The sequence below is a fragment of the Anolis carolinensis genome, chromosome 4 (genome assembly GCF_035594765.1).
Source record: "Anolis carolinensis isolate JA03-04 chromosome 4, rAnoCar3.1.pri, whole genome shotgun sequence".
NCBI lineage: Eukaryota > Metazoa > Chordata > Lepidosauria > Squamata > Dactyloidae > Anolis > Anolis carolinensis.
In genome coordinates this window covers 58,752,117-58,774,888 of record NC_085844.1, presented here as the reverse complement: position 1 = coordinate 58,774,888, position 22,772 = coordinate 58,752,117, and the positions used below count along the sequence as shown (strand labels likewise).

General features: G+C 41.6%; 1 protein-coding gene across 2 annotated transcripts in view; it reads right to left on the bottom strand.

Moving 5' to 3' along the window:
- Positions 1 to 22,772, bottom strand: part of smchd1 (structural maintenance of chromosomes flexible hinge domain containing 1) — a 114,324-nt gene that overhangs the window by 70,634 nt on the left and 20,918 nt on the right. For both annotated transcript variants that reach the window (XM_062980466.1, XM_062980467.1), the window contains 8 exons: positions 22,115 to 22,312; positions 20,841 to 20,954; positions 19,354 to 19,460; positions 17,831 to 17,913; positions 17,364 to 17,477; positions 9,716 to 9,793; positions 9,510 to 9,629; positions 8,675 to 8,819 (listed from right to left, as the gene is read on the bottom strand). In XM_062980466.1, the coding sequence (XP_062836536.1) occupies positions 8,675 to 8,819; positions 9,510 to 9,629; positions 9,716 to 9,793; positions 17,364 to 17,477; positions 17,831 to 17,913; positions 19,354 to 19,460; positions 20,841 to 20,954; positions 22,115 to 22,312 (959 nt within the window). The remainder of the gene's footprint in view (positions 1 to 8,674; positions 8,820 to 9,509; positions 9,630 to 9,715; positions 9,794 to 17,363; positions 17,478 to 17,830; positions 17,914 to 19,353; positions 19,461 to 20,840; positions 20,955 to 22,114; positions 22,313 to 22,772) is intronic.

Genomic DNA, 22,772 nt, shown 5'->3' with positions numbered 1-22,772 from the left:
AAATTTCCAATGAAAAGATAAATAACAGGGGGGACAGCGGGCAGCCTTGTCTGGTACCTTTACATATTCTGAAATTTTTTGATTCCGATGAATTTATTTTTATTTTTGCTTCTTGTTTATCATAAATTTGGTTAATTGCGTTTGTAAATTTGTACCCCATATCTAATTCTTTTATTAATAATTTAAAGAAATCCCAATTTACATTATCAAATGCTTTTTCCATGTCGATAGTGAGTAGTGCCAATTCATCTTTTTTTGTAAATTCATAATATTCAATTATATTTATAATTTCTCTCACATTGTCTTTCATTTGTCTTTTTGGTAAAAAGCCTGTTTGCTCCTCTTTTATCCACACTTTCAAAAATCCTTTCATTCTTTTGGCTAGTATATTTGTAAAAATTTTGTAATCTGAATTTAATAAGGATATTGGCCTATAATTTTTCACATTTTTGGGGTCGTATCCTTCTTTTGGAATCATAGTTATAAGTGCATAATGCCATGAATCTGGGATTTTTTGGTTTTCTAAAATTCCATTCATGATTTTTTTAAGATGTGGTGTTATTTCTTCCGCGAAGACCTTGTAATAGATGCCACTTAATCCATCCGGTCCCGGGGCCTTATTTCCATCCATCTTATTTATTGCTGCTTTAATTTCCTTCTCTAATATTTCTTTGTTTAAAAGCTCTCTTTGTTTTTCCGATATTTTTGCTAATTTTTGGTTACTGATGAATTGGGATACTTTTTCTTTTCCTATCTGATCTTTTGAGTATAATTTGCTGTAAATTTTTTTAAATTGAGTCAATATATCCTGTTCCGTCGTGTAACTAACTCCTCCTGCAGTGATCTCAGTGATAACCTGTGTTTGTTTTTTCTTCCTGATTTTCCAGGCTAACCATTTGCCTGGTTTGTTAGCGTTTTGAAATTGTTGCTGTTTAATAAATCTCAGTTTTTTCTCTGTCTCTTCTAATTCTATATGAGTTCTTTGTTTCTTCAAAATTTCTAGTTCCTGTTTAATTTTGTTGTTGTTTGGCTCCAGTTTTAATTTTTTTTCATTAATTTTAATTTCCTCATTTATTTTGTTAATAATTCTGTTTTTCATTTTGTTTTTTTGAGCATTTTGTTGGATGAAGTGGCCACGCATGACCGCCTTGCTTGCGTCCCAAACTGTTTGGATCGGAGTTTCTTCTATATCATTCAATTCGAAATATTCCTTCAAATTTTTTTTTTAATGTCCTCTTCCGATTTTATTAAATTTCCATTTAATCTCCAATTTAGATTTCTATATGTTTGGTTTATAATAAAATCTAGTGGACAATGATCTGAGATGTACCTAGGAGTGATTTTTGTTTTTGACACTTTTAGAATCAATGGAAGGATCATCCAGGCCATGTCTATTCTTGACCAAGAGTTGTGTCTACTCGAGTAGTATGTATAATCCTTTTCTCCCTCATGTTGGGCCCTCCAAACATCTTTAAGTCCCCAATCTTGTAACATTTTAATAAAATTTACTGGCAATTTGCCTAGTTGTGTGGCCTTTTTTGTTTTATTTATATTCCCTTTTTTATCCCATTCTGGATCTAGCACACCATTGAAGTCTCCCAGGATCATCAATTCATCGAATTCATGCTCTACTATTTTGCCTTTTAGTTTTTCTAGAAATGCTGTTTTTGACCCGTTAGGCGCATAGATGTTGCAGATTAATATTGTCTGGTTGCCCATTTTAATTTTTGCTCCTACCATCCTTCCATCATCGTCTTTAAATGTTAGTTCTGGTTTTAACTTTTCATTTATATATAAGACCACCCCCCTTTTTTTCTCCGGAGCGGAGGATATAAATACTTTCCCTAGATTTGTTTGACTTAAATATGCGGTGTGCCTATGACAGATGTGGGTTTCTTGGAGCGCTATCAAATCAAAATTCAATTTTTTCAAATGTTTGAACAAACTGTTTCTTTTATTAGATGAATTTAGACCATTAACATTATTAGAGTGACATTTTATTTCCATAATTTATTGCTGGGTATCTTCTTCCTCTTCTTCTTTTTCTTCTAGGCTTATAAGATTTGGTGTTTGTGGATTTGTTGCGTAGACGGTCTTGTCAGGGGAGGTGATCCTGGCTTTCTTCCTTGCTCTTTCTGAGTTTGGATCCGGTGTGGTGGGCCCATTTTCTTTCTTCATTAAATTCTTGTAGAATTCTTTAGCCTTATCTTCTGATGTTATCCAAATTCTTTCTTGATTGTAGGTCGCCTTCAGTCCTTCTTTCCATTCCCATCTGAATTGTATGTGTCGTTTTTTAAGTTCTTCTGTGAGGAATAGGTACTTCTTATGTTTTTGCATTGTGCTGGCAGGGTGTTCTTTCAGTATTGTTACCTTCTGTCCTTTGTAGCGGATGGTATTTTTTTTGCTCGTTCTTAGTACTTCTTCCCTTGTTTTCCTCCTTTCGAATTCTACTACTACATCTCTCGCCACCTTGTTTTTTCTTGAATAATTTGTTGTTACTCTATAGGCTTTTTCAATACTGTCCTCCATTACTTCATCCTGGACTTGTAATAGGTCTGCCAGTATCTGAGTCGTAATTTGCTTCAAATTCTCTTTTGGCTCTTCCACGATGTTTCTTACTCTTATTTGGAATTCTAATTCTTTCCTCTCCAGTTTTTCTTGCCTTTCTTCTAATCTGGTGTTCTTTGCGTCTAGTCTTTCCAGTTTGGCTTGAAATTTGTCTTGTTTCTTTTCTAATTTTTGTTTGTCTTCCTTAACTTCTTTCATTTCTTTTTGTAAGTCTTTTATTTCTCTCTTCACCTCTGTGAATTCTTCTGATAATTCTTTCCTCATATCAATCATCTGTTCTTGGAGGGTTCTTTGATTTTCCGTAATTTTCTGAAGTTCCTTCATCACATCTTTTAAATTTATCTCCTCTGATAGGGATCCCTTTCTCCCAATCATCTTTTTTTCCTCTGTCTTGAATTTTTGCGTTGACATCTTTGTTCGTACTAAAATGGGGCTTGGATGTGATACTGGAACTTATTGGCTCCTATAATGATCAATAGGCTTGCTCAAATAATTCGTTTTCCCCGTTTACCGTTATTGATTCGTTATTTTCGATTGTTTTGAAGCAATATCGAACCTTGGTTGTCCACACGTCTGGATATCGCGGTTTCGAATCGCGAGAGGCCGTTTTTTCTAATTTCTTCATTTTTTTGTTAAGAAAAAAAAGCTTTTGCAAAGCACCCAAACTCCTTTCCTTTTGCCCCTCAGCCAATGGGAGGCTCAGCCAATGGGAGGGGGCGAGGGGGAAGGAGGCCGAGGAGGAGGAGGAAGACGGAGGGGGGAAATGGCCGCCGCCGCCGCCTCGCCTCAGCTCAGTGCATTAATTAATTGGGCCTTAATGAGCCCCCTTCCAAGCCAAACCCACCAGAGAAACACCCTCAATGCAAACCTTGCAACGTCCTTCTCTCCTTCTTGGACACAAAGGCAAAGGGAGGAGGCACTTCGGGTTCCCAAGCGACCTGAAAAGAGCCATAGAGAAAGGGAGAGCCAGTGCGCATGCTCCACCCTCCAAGGCACACAAGGGGGGAGTTCGCATGGGAGCCGGAAGTGTTGGGGCCTCCGTCCCTCCCTTGCTTTTCCTCTTTGGTCTCCCTATCTTGAACACAGAACACGCATGAAAAAAAACACACCATAATTTCACAATATATAGTTTAAATAACAAAAGGAAGAGGAAGGAAGAGGCCCGGGATGCGAGGGGGTGTGGGCCAGGCCCGTCCTCGGCTGCTCCCAGGGGCCCAGATTCGCACCCTCCCTCCCCCCAATACAGGTCTCCAGTCCATACCACGCTACATGAACTTGAATGGATACTGTGGTTGTGTTGTCGAAAGCTTTCATGGCCGGGATCACACTGTTGTGGTATGTATTCCGGGCTCTATGGCCATGTGCCAGAAGCATTCTCTCCTGACGTTTCACCCACATCTGTGGCAGACATAGAGGTTTTGACGTCTGTGCGAAGCTAGGCAAGTGGGGTTTATATATCTGTGGAAGGTCCAGGGTGGGAGAAAGAACTCTTGTCTGTGGGAGGCAAGTGTGAATGTTGCAATTGGTCACCTTGATTAGCATTGAATAGCCTTGCAGCTTCAAAGCCTGGCTGCTTCCTACCTGGGGGAATCCTTTGTTGGGAGGTATTAGCTGGCCCTGATTGTTTCCTGTCTGGAATTCCCATTTTCTGGGTGTTTCTGGGAAGGTAATGGCACTCCATGTAGTCATGCCGGCCACATGACCTTGGAGGTGTCTATGGACAACACTGGCTCTTGGGCTTAGAAATGGAGATGAGCACCAACCCCCAGAGTCAGACATGACTGAACTTAACGTCAAGGGATACCTTTACCTTTACCTACACACACACACACACACACACACACACACACACACAAAAGCAGGGACTATATATATATATATATATATATACACAATATATATCACACACACACCAATTTAACAAAGTTTCAGCCACAAAAACAAAGTTTCTGAAGTAGAACAATGACTTTCACAGTAAAGACAACCCAATTTAACAGGAAATAAGACTTTCAAACCAGGAACAGATTACTGCAATTATTAAAAAAAGGTTTATTATAAAAGCTATGAAAATTTGCCAAAAATCAGAGGATAAGGGAAACGTTCCACATTTTGGTGAGCTATCAGTGTTAAATGTGTTCTACCACTGTACCAAGTTTGAAGAAGATCACTCAAAAAATGAGGGCGGGAGAGCCCCCTAAGTCCCCCCCCCTTCGGGCTGTTTTTGGGCCACCGCGCATGCGCGTCCGCCATTAACGAATTAATTTCGAAAATAACGAATTTTCGTTAATTTCGAAAAATTTTGGGGGCCAAATTCGTTATTAGCAACAAAAACGAAAAACTGCCCCCTCTAGTTTTGAAACGAGTTTAGAATCAAATTTTTCATGGATCGATCAAGCCTAATGATCAATGCCCACACCTGTCCTTAACTTTGTTTCTTTGTGAGTTCCTGTTTATTTTGTTATGAGGGAAAGGTCTTCTTTGAGGTGTTTATATCTGTCCACAGTAATTTTGGTTTGTGTCTTGGTGGATAAGGAAATTTCCTGTGTTGAATAATTTGTTGGAATGAGTTCCAGGTGTACTTTGTTACCTTAACAAAATGCCAATTACCATTAATAGTCGCCACCAAGATATATATATCTAATCAATTCAATATAATCTCAATATATATATTCTCGAAGTCAATTTCCCTATAATAACTATCAGAAGTTTGTTTTCGGTGTTCTGTCTAACCTCTTGATTAGTTGATTAGTTAAGTACTTATTTCCTTCTTACAGATCACTTATTTACTATTGCTGATATTGCTAATATTGCTGATCTATTGTACAGTATTCCTCCTCTATTCTAGACCCTCATTTGGCCCATGTAACATTAAATCTTTTCAGTATACTTCCTTAGATGTTCCGTCCCTCTATCTTCCCTATTGTCAGTCCTTTTTTCCCCCCTTTTCACCTCTTCTCACCCCTTCTTCTTTATTCTTCTTTACTCCCCCCACTCAGCAACTCAGCAACCTCTCCTCCCCACCTATTCCCTTTCTCTGTCCCTCTTTTTTCCTTCTTCCATCTGCTTCCTTCCCTTCCCTCTCGTCCGTCTCTTCTCTCACCGTCTGCTTCTCGTCCTCGGTTTCCTCCCCCTCTCGCACCGTCTGCTTCTCGTCCTCAACTTCACCTCCTTTCTCCTCCGTCTTCTTCTCGTCCTCGTCTGCCTCGTCTGCCTCCCCCTCTCGCCTCCGTCTGCTTCTTGTCCTCGTCTTTTGCGCCTCGCGTGTCGCCTCCCTCTGCGCCTCTCCTCTCTCCGGCTGTCTCCCGTCCTGCCCCTTCGCCTCCTGCTGTTGATTATCTCTCGTCCCGCTGATCTTCCAGGCTTCTTACTTGCTCTATCCCGGTACCTTCAACCTTCAGCTTTCTCCCTCCTTCCTTACTCTCAGGGCCTCGGCTTTTTTTTTTTTGTATATATATATATGTGATCAGTCCTCCAGACTCCTGCAACCTTGATTGCCGGGCTGCCTCCCTTGTTTCTCTTTATCACTCTTCCGTTTGCGCACTTCCGCTTTCCTCTCTCATCCGGGTCTCTGGAGCCTTCTATGACGCTCAGTCCGTAGACTAAACAACAGCCCTCAAGGTCGATGTTTAACCCTTCGCCTCCTTCGGGGGTTTCTCTCACTCTCTCTTCTTTCTTTTTATTAAATCCAAACTAAGTAAATGGCAATTAATGATGGCAAAATTTCGTCACCGAGGGTCAAGTTCTATTTTGTCTTCTGCGGATATTTATTATAGGTAAGTTTGGATACCCCCCTTGCCGTTTCTTTCCCTCCATAAATTTAAGGGGGTTACCTTAATCGTTTTTCTTCTCTTCTTTTCTTCTCTTGTTTGTGGTTGGCATCTGATCTGCAATATCTGTGTTTCGATCCACTCTTACGTAGGTTTAAGTTTCAATCTTGTTTTTCTTTCTCTTGGATTTGGAAGTATGGCTGGGCTTCTGTTCGAACCTTATGTCCTCAGCCTCTTCAGACCCGCTGCCACCGCCCGTTCTCTGATCTCTCTACTGATCCCCTTGAGGGGGACCAGCCTCAAGATCCGTGATAGGGGTTTCGGTGGGTTCGCTGTCACCTGGGAACTCAATCCGCCCAGGAGAGGGGGCGAAAAACCTGCCCTGCCTGGTCTGCTAAGAGGTCGGTGACTGTGAGCTCCACAGACACTCATCCAGCCGCCATGCCGCCATACCCGGAAGTCCCCTATCCTCTCCCTTCTGTATAGAATCCTAACTCAAGAGGATGCCATAAAGATGCAACCATGTTAACTTTCAGGAGATTCCTTTTCCCCTTTTGAGGAGACTGAGTTTTTTGTTTTACTTTTGCCTTTACTTTTATCTATTTTAATCTTTTGGTTTAGATTTTAGTACTTCCACTTTTGGATCAAAAATTGACCCTGCAGCCTGTTCAGAGGCATACCTCTAAATATCCAACTGAACAGCAGTTGTGTTTTTACTTACACTTTCATGCTCTGAAGGCTAAGATCTTGCAGGCATTTGAATGGTTTAAACAGCATTAGTGATTTTATATAAGCTTTCATGCTCTGAAGCTTGTATGCTTGCAGATATTTGAGTAGATTTACCGGGATCTTCCCCATTCAGCATTTTGTTTTTATTTTATTGAGCACCAAGCTCTTCTCCTTTCTCATTGGCCACAATATTTTTCTCTTCTTTTTAACTACCGTAAGTCTCCTTGGATGCTAAGTAGCTATGCTCTATAAATGTTACCATGAATTATTGTATTGTATTGAGATAAAGAGAAATAGAAAATTATCTTCAGCCAGGTGATAAGGCAGGAGAAAAAACGGAAGGAGGGAAAGAAGGAAGCAACAGAAAAAACAGTTCAGAATCTGGGTTTCCTGTCTTAATCAGCTGACAGAAGCAATTAATACAATGGTTGAGGATTGCTTTTTTTGCCTTCTTGAGAAGAGGAATTTAGAAAACCTGTCTTTCACTATGAACAAACATCTAAGCAAAGGTGACCTGGAATACTAGCACTTCTATTTTTTTATAAGCCTTACAGGCAAATCCATATTTTGACTGGTATTCAATTGGTGTAATTTTCCTTGTAAATTCCCAACTTTCGAATCCACAGTTTAGAAATGTGGCGCAGACTTAAATGAAACATAATGAAGAATAAGCATGTGTTGGCTTCGACGCTGTCTGAATTGCGGCTCTTGTATAAGGTCTGGTGGATGAATGGCATAAGCTCTTTGCATTGTTTTAAACTTTGTATATTGTATTTTATGATTGTTTTAACGTTTTAGTTCATTGTATAATGGTGTAACGGCATCAATTGCCACTTGTAAGCCGCCCTGAGTCCCCTCGGGTGAGAAGGGCGGGGTATAACTAATTGAAATAAATAAATAAATAAATAATGTAGTGATGTGAGTTCATGAAGCCAATACCAATGTACATGGAAAACATTAGCAGCTGCCTTGAACATATTTCTAGGATGAAAATGTGTCTGAATTACTGTGCTAAAACAAGTACTGTGATAAGGAACATAAATGTCAAGAAACTAACATACACATCTTTTAATAACTTCTTCAAATATAGGTTTCTAATTCATTTTCCCCTGCAACCTTCTCTTAATAAAACCTATACAAAATCTGGCTTCTAAATCAGAAAGAGAGACAAAATTGAAATCTGCCCAGTGGGAAAGTAGAAACATATCCAGGAGCCATCCCCCCCACTCCATGGTGTTTCCAGAAGCCTCTGGAAGACCTTTAACGAGTCAACCTTCATTATATATTGTGATTTCCTTATGTCCAAAAAAGTGTTCAAAACTCAGGCAACTTAAGGAAACTATTCATATTGAAACATTAAAAACAACAAGCTTCCCTCCAGCAACCTGTCCTGTTTCTTTCCCAGAAGAATCACACAACCACCATATGGTAAAAATTTAAGATATGGTAGCTTGATGTTCACAACACAGGGTGCAGATCCCCTAATTTATCGAGTAAAGATCACCCAGCTGTATCCATGCATTTTTAAGTGAATTACAGACAAACTGTGTTGGGCCATATGTCTTTCTTTTAAAAGTAATATAAAGACAAAATGTAAAACTGACAGTTACCTGGCCTCTAGGTTAGGCACAATATCTTCTCTCAGATAAGTTGAATGACCAAATTCATCCTGGACATCTAGAGGAATGCTGAATGGAAGCCCAACTCTAAATGGAGGATCCAGAAGACCTATTGAAAACTTCTGAGGCTTGCCCTCTGAGGCACAGAAAAAGAATTAAATTTATGATTTTTAGAGATATTAATTTATTCTCATTTTCTATTGTCTCACACCCGTTTTTAACAGTGAGTTTTAGAATTTAAAAAAGTAGCCAAATATGGCTTTACAAATGATAACCCTTTCCCCTGCATGTTCATTTAGACCATTCCCTAACTCATGCATTGGTGTATGGTAGAGAATCTTATCGGGTTTCTTGATCAGCAAGTACTTTTAAACACTGCCTGAGAATTAGCCTCTTAGCATGTTGTCTATCTTCTTTATTGTATGGAAGAGCAGTGGGCCAGATTTTGATCTGTTCACAAGCCTCTGAATTAAGAGCATCAAGAATCACCGATAGGCAATATAGCTATCTTTTTATGCCCAGATTTTTCCTCTTATTTTTCCTCTTATTACTGTGGTCCAATATAAACCATTTATATAGCAACCTCAATTAGATTAGATTACAGACTATATTATAGATGGATAAGAACAAAATGATTTGTGCTTTACACATAAATAGAGAAGGAAGGCTGTAGTCTGAAAGACCAGCTATTGTATTAATAAGTTAAAGAATGTTTTCGGGTAAAATCCAATTCCAAACAGAAATACAGCATTTTATTTTATCCATCACACTTTTACTACATAGGCAAACAACAGGCACAAGATGCTTAGAGTAGAACTAAGCTTACCTATGATATTAAATTTAAAAGTTTTAGATGGAAGAGATCGTCCTGCGTAAATGTCTGCATTGCTTTCGTTCAACACCACTTGAAGTTTCAAAGTGTAGGCCCCAAGTTTATTAATATTTTCTGCATAAAAATAAATACAAACTTTAAAATTAGATGACCAAAATATTGATCAATTGTAATACATAATTAAAGCAAAATATACTCACCCATTTTTTTGAACCAGAAAGGCCATTTATTCCCATGTTGACTGATATGAGAAATAATTTCCTTATTTCCAGTAGGAGCTTAAAAGGGGACGGGAAAAGACAACAGTTATATAACAAATACCAAAATCTCTCCAAACACATCGAAGTTCAAATAAAGATAGATAGGTTGCTTACTTGTGATCATGTTTCTTTGAGTTTACTCTGTGAATTCACACTAGTGGAGAAGGCTGCGCCTGCGCAGGATCCAACGGAAACTCTTCCAAGCTAAAAGTTTGAATTTTGGTGGTAACCCCGCCCCTCTCCCCACAGGGCATATAAGACAGCCCTGGGTGTTTGCTCCCCAGTTCCTGCACTGCAAAGGCAATGAGAAAGGGAGAGGTTTGCCAGTGGGGAAGGGTTTGTGTGAATTCACAGAGTACACTCGAAGAAACATGGTTACAGGTAAGCAACCTGTCTTTTTTCTTCGTGTACTCTGTGAATGCACACTAGTGGAGACTAGCAAGCTGAAGTGCAGGACGGTGGGACAGAACAAACCCGACAAACGAGTTGAGTGTCCAAACCCAATATTTATTAGGCACATAAGAGCAAATGTCAGTGCAAGAAAAAAAACAAGCAGTCGAACCATTGACTTAGTGCATCAACAAACATAGCAGCCCCACAGGACCCCTTGGTACCGTGGCCACCCGGTATGAACGAGGGAGTAAGTGCAAACATATATAACCAATGTCTCCACGAAGAGAGATAGACAAAAACTCATCCCTAAACATAGGAAAAGAACTGGAAATTGGCACCTAGGCAGAAACCAGCGTTGCAAAAAAGGCGATCGCAGTGCAATACAGACAGAGAATGTCGCAGAAGAGAGCACCATAACATGAGAATGTTCAATAAAACAATAAAGTAATTCAAAGAAGGCAAAACATGTTCTGGCTCCTTTCCTTTACAGGGCAGGAAGGGAGCAACACCCAGAAAGGGCAAAAGGAACTTAAGTGAGGCAGGAGGACAAGACCGATCTGGCAAAGGCAGAGTCATTGTGGGTTTTAGAGTCCATTTTATAATGAGAGATAAAGGTCAAGGGGGTTGACCAGATAGCTTCTTTACATATGGCATCGAGGGAAATACCTCTGAGGAAGGCCGTCAGGGCGGAGAGGCCCCTCGTGGATCTCAGGTGAACCAAGGGAGGAGGAGAGCGCTTAGGCAGCTGGTAAGCAAGTTCTATGGCTTGCGCAATCCAATGAGACAGTATTTGGGAAGAGACTGGATTCCCCAACTTGTCTGGGGCGTAAGATACAAAGAGTCTGGGAGTCTTTTCAAGTGCCCCTGGTCCTGTCCCTATAGAACAGGAGAGCCCTCCTGACGTCGAGCAGGTGAAGTCTCCTCTCAAGCAGAGAGGAGGTGTTAGGAAAAAAGGCTAGAAACACAGTGTCCTGGTTGAGATGAAAGGCAGAGACCACCTTTGGGAGGAAGGTGATGTCAGGTCGGAGGCTGGCACGGTCATGGTGAAACCGAAGATAGGGCTCGTCCACCCTAAGGGCTGCCAATTCAGGAAGTCTGCAGGCTGAGGTGACTGCAACAAGGAAGGCCAACTTCCAGGAGAGCAGATGAAGATCCGCTGAAGCTAATGGTTCAAGGGGGGGGGGGTCGTGAACTGGGACAACATGGGCTCGATGCTCCAGCCTGGTGTTGGCGGCTGTACCGGCAGGCAAAGGTTATTATAACCTCTCAAAAAGGTCTTAACCAAGTGGTCGGCAAACAGAGAGGGTTGGCCATGTCGCTGGAAACACCAGGATAAGGCAGCCAGGTAGGATTTTATGGAGGACAGGGACAGCTTCTGGTCAGCGAGGGTGAGAAGAAAATCCAGAACCACCGGTACCGAAGTGGGAAAGGTGTCAATGGTCCGGGACCGAAGGAAGGCACAGAACCGAGAGATCTCATAAGCATAAGCCTTCGACGTTGCGGGCTTGTGGGCTGCACAGAGGATCGTTTGGAGGCCTGGATGGAGGGAGTTCAAGCAAGAATCCTCCATGCAGTGAGGTGGAGAGACGGAACGTTGGGGTGAAGAACCTGCCCGTTCTGCCTGGTCAGAAGGTGCGGTAGAGGCGGGAGCAGATGGAAAGTCCCCGAGGACAGGTGCAAAAGCACCGGATACCACGGTTGGTGCGGCCACGCAGGAGCTATGAAGATTGCCGACACTGAGGCAAGGCAAGTCTCTCCAACACCTTCGGTATCAGGGGAATTGGCGGAAACACGTAGAGGGGTTCCCACAGACCAGTTCAGGAGAAAAGCATTTCCAAGGCACCCGGGGGCTGCCGCTGGAGGGAGTCTCGCTCCATATCGAGGTAGCTGAGCATTGTGGGGAGGCAAAGAGGTCTAGAGTTGGCCATCCCCAGTCGTCGAAGACAGAATGGAGTCTCGGGATCAAGCTGCCAATCGTTAAGAGGAGCTCATCATCCTGCTCAATCGTTAGAGGAGCTCATCATCCTGCTCATCATCGAGCTGCCAATCGTTAGAGGAGCTCATCATCCTGCCATTCTGCAGACCCGGAAGGTGGAGGGCCACGAGGAAAACGCTGTGGGCTATGCACCAAAGCCAAACCCGGGTGGAGAGGGACATCAGTTTCCTCGACCCGGTGCCACCCTGTTTGTTGATGTAGTACATCGCCACCGTGTTGTCCGTCTGGACCTAAAAAGTCTTGTGGGCTATTAACCGGGCAAAAGCCTTGAGGGCTTTGAAGACAGCAAGAAGTTCCAGAAAGTTTATGTGATGGGCCTTTTCCGGGGGGGGGGGGGGGGCAGAGACCTTGGACCGTGAGGCCGTCAAGGTGGGCTCCCCAGGCGTAGTTAGACGAGTCAGTCGTTCTGGTGACCGACAGTAGCGGCGGATGGAAGGGAAGGCCCTTGCAGACATTGAACCGAGTCTTCCACCAGAGGAGGGACTGATGTACGTGCGACGGTACAGTGAGGAACCTGGAACTGGGGTGACGAAGCAGCTTGAAAACGTCTATGAACCACCTCTGCAGTGGCCTGAGGCGTAACCTGGCAAATGGAGTAACCAGAACCGTGGAGGCCATGTGGCCAAAAAGGACCTGGCTAGACAGAGCTCAAATCCTGCTGTTGTTTTCGCAGGCTGATATCTGGTGTTGTAGGGCAAGGAACCTGTCCATTGGGAGGGAAGCCATCTGGGTGACAGAGTTGAAGAAAGCCCTGATGAAACGTATCTTTCTTGACGGGGCGAGGTGGGACTTTTCAGCGTTCAACTGGAGGCCAAGATACGGGAACATGGCAATGCCTTGCTTCCTGAGGTGGGCCGCAACAATGGCCACTACCTTGATGAACACCCTTGGTGCCATTACGAGACCGAAGGGAAGGACCGCAAACTGGTAAGTCTGATAGAGGATCTTGAAGCAGAGGAAGTGCCTGTGGGACTGCCATATGGAAATGTGGAAGTACGCGTCATGTAAGTCTATGGATGCTAAGTAGTCTCCCCGCTGAAGCATTGGGAGAATAAACGCATGGAGACCATCCGGAACTTTGTTGGGCGGATGAACTGGTTCAGCGCCCTTAAGTCCAGGATAGGGTGGAGGCCTCCTCCCCTCTTTGGGATGGTAAAGTATCTGGAGAAGAAACTCTGAGGGTCCTGCTCGGATGGAGAAGGTCGAATGGCACCCTTGGCGAGGAGGGAGTTGACCTCAGCGCAGATCTCCGGCGAGGGATCGGTATGGAAGACGCGGTCCATGGGAGGCAGCTCTTCGAATTCTAAGGCATATCCCTCTTGGACAATCTGGAGAACCCAGGCACCCAGTGATAGTCTCCCATTCGTGACAGAAGGAGGCTAGGCAGTCCCCAAAATGGCAGGCGGAAGAGGGTGGTAGAGGTGGGAGTTGACGAGCAGGCATGGCAGCTGCAATGGTATCGAAAGTGTAGACGGTACCGAGGAGCATGGCGTCAGGTTCGACGGTGGGCCTGGGGAGGAGCGGAGGCACCTTGGTCCCAATGTTTGGAGGCCTGCTGCTGGCGACGATGCTGCTGCTGGCCTTGCTGACTGGACCCCGAAGACTGCCTGAATCCTTGCTGGCAAAAGGAGTGAAGCGGGTAACGCCGGTAACGGTGAGGATACCACTGGGTACATTGATCATGGAACTGCTCGACTCCGCACTTTGAGGCTAAGATCTTAAAGTCATGGTTAGACTTCACTTTGTCATCAGGACCTGAGTTGAACAGGCCCAAAGCATTGAATGGAAAGTCTTCTATGACCTGCCTGGAGGAAGACGAAAGTCCTGAGGACCTTAGCCAGGAATGGCGACGAATGGCAACCGCATGGGCGATCATCTTGCCGGTGGTATCACCAGTGTGTTTGGCCATCTGTATTTGGTAATCTGCCTCCTGCTGCAGTGTCGTGAGGACTGAACAGTCTTCATCGGAAAGCTTTGCAAAGAAGGGCTGGGCCTTTTCCCAGAGTATCTGCTGGTGGGCCCCCATGCAGGCTCCATAGTTAGCCATCCTGCAAAGGAGAAGGGCCCCACTGCGTCAAATCCCTTCCCCTCTCTGTCAGCCGGCGTGTTCGACTGGAGACCGGAAGATTGGGCAGCTTTGACCACCATCGAGTTTGGATCTGGATGGTGTTTGAGCCATTCCAAGGCATCATCGTCTGTATGATACCTGGCCTCGATCCTCTTCGAGGTTGGCGGTATTGAGGAGGGAGTCTTCCAAGAGGCCTGGATAACATCCAGCAGATATGGAAGGAAGGGCAGCAGGGTTGCCGGAGGGGCCTGTGCTTGGACCCTTTTGAAGACAGGTTCGGTCACAGCCTTAGAAGTTGCTTGATCTTGAGGTTGAGGGCGTCTGCCATTCTAACCATCTGAGTGGCAAAGGCCCGGACACTGTCTGTTGGGGAGGGCAGATTGACCTCATAGGCATTATGGGGCGGTGAGAGATCAAGTCCTAAAGACGAGACCGAAGCCAGACTCTGGGCGGTCAATGTCGAGCTCATCATCCTCGGTACCTTGAGGGGATCGAGGAGGAGAGGAAACCATAGTCTCTGGAGGGGGCAGAACCTCAAGAGCAACAGCGGTAGATGGCCGAGGTTCCCTGGAGGCTGAGGCCTGGGCAGCTCGAGCCAAACGAGAAGTCTGCTTTCCCGGCTCCAGGGTAGGTTGTGGAGGAAACAACTCCTGCCGGTGCTGACGCCGTTTAGAAGGGGGCTCCAGCTCAGGCACCCTGACCACCGTCTGGGTCGAGTGGTGGGGTGAGTCCTGCATTTCACCCACAGATAGTTGCTGAGGTGGAGACCGGGTGGCCGATCGAACCGGTTGGATGGGCGAGGACCTTCTCAACGAGTTAGCTGAGGAAGAGCGGACATCCCTTCACGAGGAGGCCGAAGAAGAGCATTGAGTCATGCGCTTCTTTGCGGGGGGGGGGGCTGCTTGAAGGGCGCCCGCATGGATCTGCCTGAAGTAGGCAGGATCGGGCAAGCAGCTGCCGAGTCAGACTGGGTACGCGAGACTCCTCTTGGGCCCTCTAAAAGGCGATCTTCATCGCCAAGGTCGATGGCGGTGAAGCCACGTGGGATCGAGTTGACATCACCGACGTTAGAGAGCTTGAGGTCGAGGAAGGCCCCACCTTGCCCAACTGAGTTGACACTGCGGCAGTAGTCACCATGCAGGCCAGTTTTGTGGCCTTCGAAGCCTTGGAGGCTTTCGAGGAGATGGAGGGCGCCTGTCGACATCGATGCAGAGGTCGAAGCAGCTGGTTCAGGTGTGAGCATCTTTTGGTAGAGAGCCACTATAAGTCTGGCCGCCCTGTTCTTTCTGGCTTGCACTGCAAGGGCTAAGCAGTGGCGTCAGGAACCAACAACATGGCCCTCGCCAAGACAAAGGAGGCACTTGGCGTGGCCATCGGAGTCCGGAATCTTGGCAGCACACTGGGTCCAATGCTTGAAACCCGTGGTAGACATCAGAGAACAAAGAGTCTGAAGCGAGCTTTGCGGCAGAAAAAAAGGAACTGGGGAGCGAGCGCCCAAGGCTGCCTTATATGCCCTGCGGGGAGAAGGGCAGGGTTACCACCAAAATTCAAACTTTTAGCTTGGAAGAGTTTCTGTTGGAGCCTGCGCAGGCGCAGTCTTCTCCACTAGTGTGCATTCACAGAGTACACTGAGAAAAAATAGCAAACTAATTAATGACACAGTGATGTTTTTATACAGATGAGAATTACATCATCATAATTAATAAACAGTATGCTGTACATGTCTTTTAATGCATACCTTATTCTTCATAGAAAGCTTTTGTGAGTTTGCCATTATAGCTTAATCTTTCTTTTTCTATAGGTAAATTGGATATTTATTCTTTATGATACTTCTATATCATCCTGTATCTGACTAACAGGGCATAGTAATAGAGGATAAAACTACAGTATTAAGACCATTTTAAGCTACACCAACAAAACTGGGCACTCGAAACAAAATATAAGGATTCACTATTTTTATTTCTTTTCTGTAGCTAAAAATCCAATGGAGATTGTCAGGACTTGCCTTCCTCTTGACCTTGATTTGGTATCATACCTCTACAGAAGGTCAGAAATTACCTTATTTATTACATTTTTTCTCCACTTCAACTTTGGAACTGGGACAAGGAGTAAGCATTGTCCCTGATAATATGTTTGGCATCCATAGTCCAAGTCCACTTTGGAGGATATGATTTACATCATGTTTTCCTAACTCAAACTAACAAAATGAATATCAACAAGGATAAATGGAAGGTTGAGGCAGGAAAAAGAAAATGCACAAATACAGCTTTAGTGAAATCTGGCTTGAAAACAATACTTGTGAAAAGAATCCTGTGCTTAAATAGACCACAAGAGAAACACAATTTAGCAGTGCAGCAAGAAACAGTGGTCAAAAAGTCAACATAATTCTAGCATGAATCAGCACAAGTATAATATAAAGGTCAAGAGAGGTAATCCTATAAATTGTGATTTGATCAGACTTCATATGCAATATTACGCATAGTTCTGGGACACACAGTTTAAGAAGGGTATTCATGACTTGAATATATGTCTGCAGAGGGAAAAATAATATGGAAACAAACAACTGTGAGGAATGCCTAAAGAAGAGAGGATATGTTTAATTTGGAAGAGGGAAGACTGGAAAGTGACATAATAGCCATATTTAAATATATGATAGGATATCATGTAGAAGCTAGAGGAAAACACTTATTTTCCACCACTCCAGAGACTAGTACATGAATCAATGGAGACAAATTACAAGAGATCCCACTTAAACATTTGGAAGAATTTTCTGCTGTTAAATTGTGGAAGAAAAGATTAAAGAAGCAAGTGGACTTTCCCTTTTCTGCATGTGGATGGCCATATCTCAGGACTATTTTATTTTTGGATTCTTGCATAGCAGGCTGTTGGACCAAATGTTCTTTGGGACATATACAACTCTTATTAATCTATGATTCTATACATTTTTCACCAGTTTCCATGTTAAGTCCAGATCCTGTGACTTCAAAACTTCTCAAAAGCAAGGAAATGTGCCGACAAATTTTAAAAAGATTAGGACTCTAAATCTTCAGTACATTGTCTGTGGAAAACAATTTTAATGCACATATATAAAGTTTTTTTTAATAAGCTAGGGAAAAAATAGGGATACTTACAATCCAAAATAACCTTTAGTTCCACAAGCAGTTTCTTTGATCCTCCATGCCTTGAGCCTGGAAGTTTTTGCATAGGCTCTCCTTTTTTATTCAAAATTTCAACCTTTAATGCACCTGCAAAAAAAAACAACAACAACAAAGTCACAAAAAAGACTTTAAAACATCTACAGTTTAGTATAATTTGCAAGTTAGATCCTAAACTGATTTTTATGCCTGTATTTTGAGATTTCTACATGTCCCAGAACTCTGTGTGTTTGGGTTGTGAAAAGCCCTCCATAAATGAAGTTGCATATGTTAAATATTCATTTTTGTAAAATTCCATGCTGTATTGTAGTGATTAGAAGAACTATAGCATGCCATGTTAAGAACTACTCAGCACAAGCCTGCTCTTTGCTTGAATATTTTAATAAGCAGAGTAATACCTGAATGTGGCTTTAAATTAAACCATGTCTGAAATTACTAAATACCTATAGTAGACCCAGCAAGTTTTGTTTCATCTGGTAACAATTCATCTCCTTCAGGCCATGTGACTGACAACTTATCAGGAAGCCTAATAAGAGAAAGAAACTGTGATCAATTCAATCAATTATATTCATTCAGTTCATTTAAATATAAATGTACTTTAAAGACTGCTGGGGTACTGTATTTATTCGAATGTAATGCACATCTTTTTGTCTAAACGACCTTGCCAAAATTGGGGTGTGCATTAGATTTGATGACACATTACATTTGCTCACCTAAAGGGGATTCCCAACTACGCTCATTCAGGTTCTGAATGAGGCCAACTGGGAAACCATGCCCCTTTGCAGAAAGTCCCCCTCCCTTCCCCCGACTTTCTGTTGCTTTTCCGGCTGGGAGAAGTGACAGAAAGCCCCTCCTTCCTTCAAGACCCGACTTTATGTTGCTTTTCTGAACCAGGGAAGCGCTAGGAAGCTCCCTTCCCTTCAAATCCTGGTTTTCTGTCACTTCTCCAAACTGGGGGGGTGCCAGAATGCCCCCCCTCCCTTCCAACCTTTGCTTTCTGTTGCTTCTCCAGCTGGGAGAAGCACAGAAAGCTCCCCCCCCTCTCCTTCCCAGCTGGCTTCACTCATGTCTCTAGTCAGCTGAGAGGCAAAGCAGCCCCCCCAGCCAAAGCTGCAAGTGGAATCACTTCTGTTTGCACCCTGGTGGGAATGAGCACAAAATGAATAGAAAATCCTTTTTTTTTTTTTTTTTTTTTGGTAATGTGCCTTTCAAATTGAGGTATGCATTACAATCTATGGTGCACTACATTTGAGAAAATATGGGTAATTGTTATTTTAGAGGCATTCTCATTTCATTTTCAAAAAAGAAAAAAAACTTCTAAAACAGTGATTTCTCCAACAAACAGGAAAGATATCATCTGGAAAAAAGGAAGGACAGTTTCTTCATCAAATCTATTTTAATTCATATTCATACACTGCTAGCTGACAGTGTAATTATAGCTCTTTTCCATTTGCTATAATACAAAATTAAGCTGAAACATCCCTTAATAACAGAAATCCCATCCTGGCAGAATGTATTCTCTTGTTCTGGCTCATCTCAAATTTTTGGTTAGAGAGCATATTAAAACATCTTCTGTTGGCTAAATTATTGAAACATAAGGGAATTCCTTCCACTAAAAAATAAGGTTGAAGAAGGGTGCTATGATAGTGGAGCTAAGGAAGGACTTGAAATGCACCATATTCAAATATTATCCAGAGCAACGACACGGTCACAATGCCAAGTAACATTTTATTAAATGATTTCAAGCATCCCATGCAAGGAGGGATTTGAATTTAGAACAGCAATTGATAGCCATCTCTCCAACTGAGATTGTATTCTTAATCCATTAATTGACTGATAAATTATTCAAAACCCATGAAATTAATTCACTAATAGTGGCCTTTTAATTCCAAACCAAAGGAAATAAATTTCATTAAACAATCAACAAAAAGACAATTTCTCAATTAGTTTGTCTATAGAAACTTACCTGGCCATTTCTTCTTCAATGTATCTTTTCAGTGCTGTGTCAGATGCTGAACGATCAAGTTTGTGTATTGGAATAACCATTATTTCATCATATAGTGCTTGGGGTTCCTAAAAATTGAAACTGTTAGTGTTTAAAATGAAGGAAGGAACACACACATGCTATTAAAGTAAATATAGTAAATACATAATTTCTGATTTGCTGACACACCTCTTATTTTTTAGATCTGTATAATTTAAATTAGAGTTGTAAATATTACAACTGTTAACTGGTTAATTTCATAAAATATATGTCCATTAACAAAGTATTAGCTTAATAAAGGATGAGCCTGAGGAGCATACTTTTTGTTTTAAAGGAGGATTGTGCCCTCAATAAGCTATTCATTTTATAGGCAAGATGCCTACTTCCATGCACTTAATTTCTTTTTTACTGCTGTTTAATTCAGAGTAAAAATCATAAAAATGGTTAGGAAGGATATATGTCACTCAACTTGTCCTGAATTTGTTGCAGGATTCACTGAACAATTAAAATAGCGTTATTTTTAATATTTTTTAAAAAGAACATACAGACAAAAAACAAAGACTTTCATATGGAAATTTTATTGGGTTCAGGAAAAACAAAATTGGGAAAAGGATGGGCTGCAGGCTGTTTTTGTGGCTGGATCCTCCTAAGAATTCCCATCTCCTCACTCCCACTTTTTGGGAAAAACATTTTGTTCCATCCAAAATATAACTGATAAGAGTTATAAAATGCTATTGATATTTTGCTGTGTTTTAGGGCCCTGGGGATTAGAGCCCAATGGGACATTATTCAAACTGGTTACACTAGAACAGATTTGGAGGAAGCTCCCAAATGCAGCAAAACAGTCAGCAGAAGTACACCAGAGAATGTTGGGACACTATAAGTCATGGGACAGAGGAGCTGTGCATGAGTTGAGCAAGATAAAATTGAAATAACTATATTTATGATCAGTTCCAATACAAAATTATAGCATGTGTAATTTGGGAGGATACACAGGAGGCTAAAACAGAAGAAATTAAAAATAAATGGAAGACATATATAGAATTGATAGAAAGAGGCGAAGCCAATGTAAATATTGTACAGAAATTAAGGAAATTGTATACATGGTTTAAAGAGAAAGACATAGGGTAAATATGTGGACAGTGGGGAAGGATGATGGGGGTGGGGATGAGGGGTGTTAACAATGAAAATGTTATCAAAGAGAAGAATGTATTAAAAAAGAAAGTGCACACAAAAATGTTACATGAAAATGAAGTATGAATTAGTATGAGCACTAATGAAAACTAAGTGCAGACAAGATGTGTTAACAATAAAAATATTGTGGGTGGAAAAAGTCATGGGAGAGAATGTCTTACACCCATTTTATTGGGAAACATTGGGTAATTAAAGGGAAGGGGTAGGGCCCCATGCAGCAGTACAATCCCTTGCATTTGCCTAACCTTAATTCAAAATTTGAACTATTCACTTACCAAAGCTAATTGAACAAATCCTCCTGGAGCATACACATCTCCATCATGATCTCCATATAGAAAAAAGTTTTGTATACTTCCATGGTATATTGGAACTGTTTTAATTGATTTTACCTAAGGGATTAAGACAAAAACATCTTTACTGTTTTTTAAAAGACAACAACAATCCTGGAATGTTTCTATTGACTGTAGGCCTTCAATAGCCAAAAGGAATTTCCGATAAATGTATTGATACTAGTATGCAGAATTTGGCTCTTAAAAGGTCTTCCCTATTTAAACTTAAATCTTACAGAGAAATATATTGTTTCACTAGCTCTCTTACGGGAGAACAGCCTGAAGGACCTGTGGGGAGTTTCATGTTTATGCCACATGTACTTTATATTTCAATTCACTGTCTGTAAAAATGTCTATCAGCTACTGGTGAGCTGATACAATGGCACGGAATGTAGAAAGTAGAAAAAATGTTACTCTGGCTAAAATTAAAATCTTACTCAATGTTGTGGGTGACAGCACTGCCTTTCAAAACTTCACATGTTATTTCTGTTCCTACATCTGCTCTGGCAATGTCAAAAGCAAATGCAGAGTTGAGAAATGTCACCCATAACATCAGAGCTTCATTCACTTGTTCATGTCCCAATGTGATATGTGCCACCTTCTCTTATCAATACAGCTTTGCATCCCACATAGGGATAAACAGGAGAATTTCTATCAAAAAGAATTCAGAAGCACAAATCTGAGATCAAGAATGGTACTCCCCCCCCCCCCCCGCCCAAAAGGTGTCAAAACTAGAGATTTCCATTGCACTTTGCCAATTTAAGAATGCAAAATTTATGTAGCAATTATAAAATATTGTTTTGCATAAAATTAACATCTTTGGTATATGAAATACAGTTTGAATGAACAACAATTACAAACTGAAAGGGTTTTAAAATGTGTTTTTGGAAAATGCTATATATTTTCAAATGGTTGCACATTGACTCTTAACCCCATTGATGCCATCTTAATTTAGATATTTACAGTATATAAAATGTTCATCATTGAGAATTTTGTATTACACAGAACAATCATGAATACTTTACCTAGCAAACATTATTTTAACAAGATAGAATTCAACTGTATTCACCTCAAACGTTTGACTATGGAAACTTTCAAACAATGGCACATTAAGTATCTGCTTCTCTAGCAAGCTGTTAACCTGACTATGGAAACCTTCAAATAATGGTATATTACTTCATATTTTAAGTATCTGCTTCTCCAGCAAACTGTTAACTTACTAGCTGTTCAACTTTATATGTTTTTCCATCCCACTCGATTGCTGAATATGTAGCCCAGGGACGCTGCATTCTTTTGGAAGACACTTCAGGGCGTGTAATTAGTCCTTTGAAGTGAGAAAATTTTATCTGCTTGTCATACTTTTCGTGGCACTCTTTGAGCCATGATGCAAATTCTCTGTCAATTTTCATTCTCTGCGCCTATGAAGAGATTTGTAAATATATTAGAAGTTAACATTAATCAGCATTTATATTTTCTGAAAGTTTCTTTTTGTATAAATTTTCTCATTCTTGAATAAATAATTTTTTTTCAAAAAAATTAAATTACAAATATCATGTAATAATCTATTGATAACTTGTTTTTCAGGCCTAGTCTAATAAAAAAAACCACAATTTCATTTCTATTTGACCTTTCTTTAAAGGAATGCAAAACAATTATTTTACCCTTACTGCAAAAGATAACAACATTCTTATCATGGGAATTTTTATTCTACTTCCACTTTTTGAAAATAACCCAATTTCCATTACATCATACTGGTTCTCATTTACTTGTCGACTTTAAAATTGCCTGTTGTAATTTTACTTCTAAATATTGATTTAGAATAAATACATAACCCAAGGCTTTTACAAGCACTTGACATCCTATTAGGGGCTGCTATTT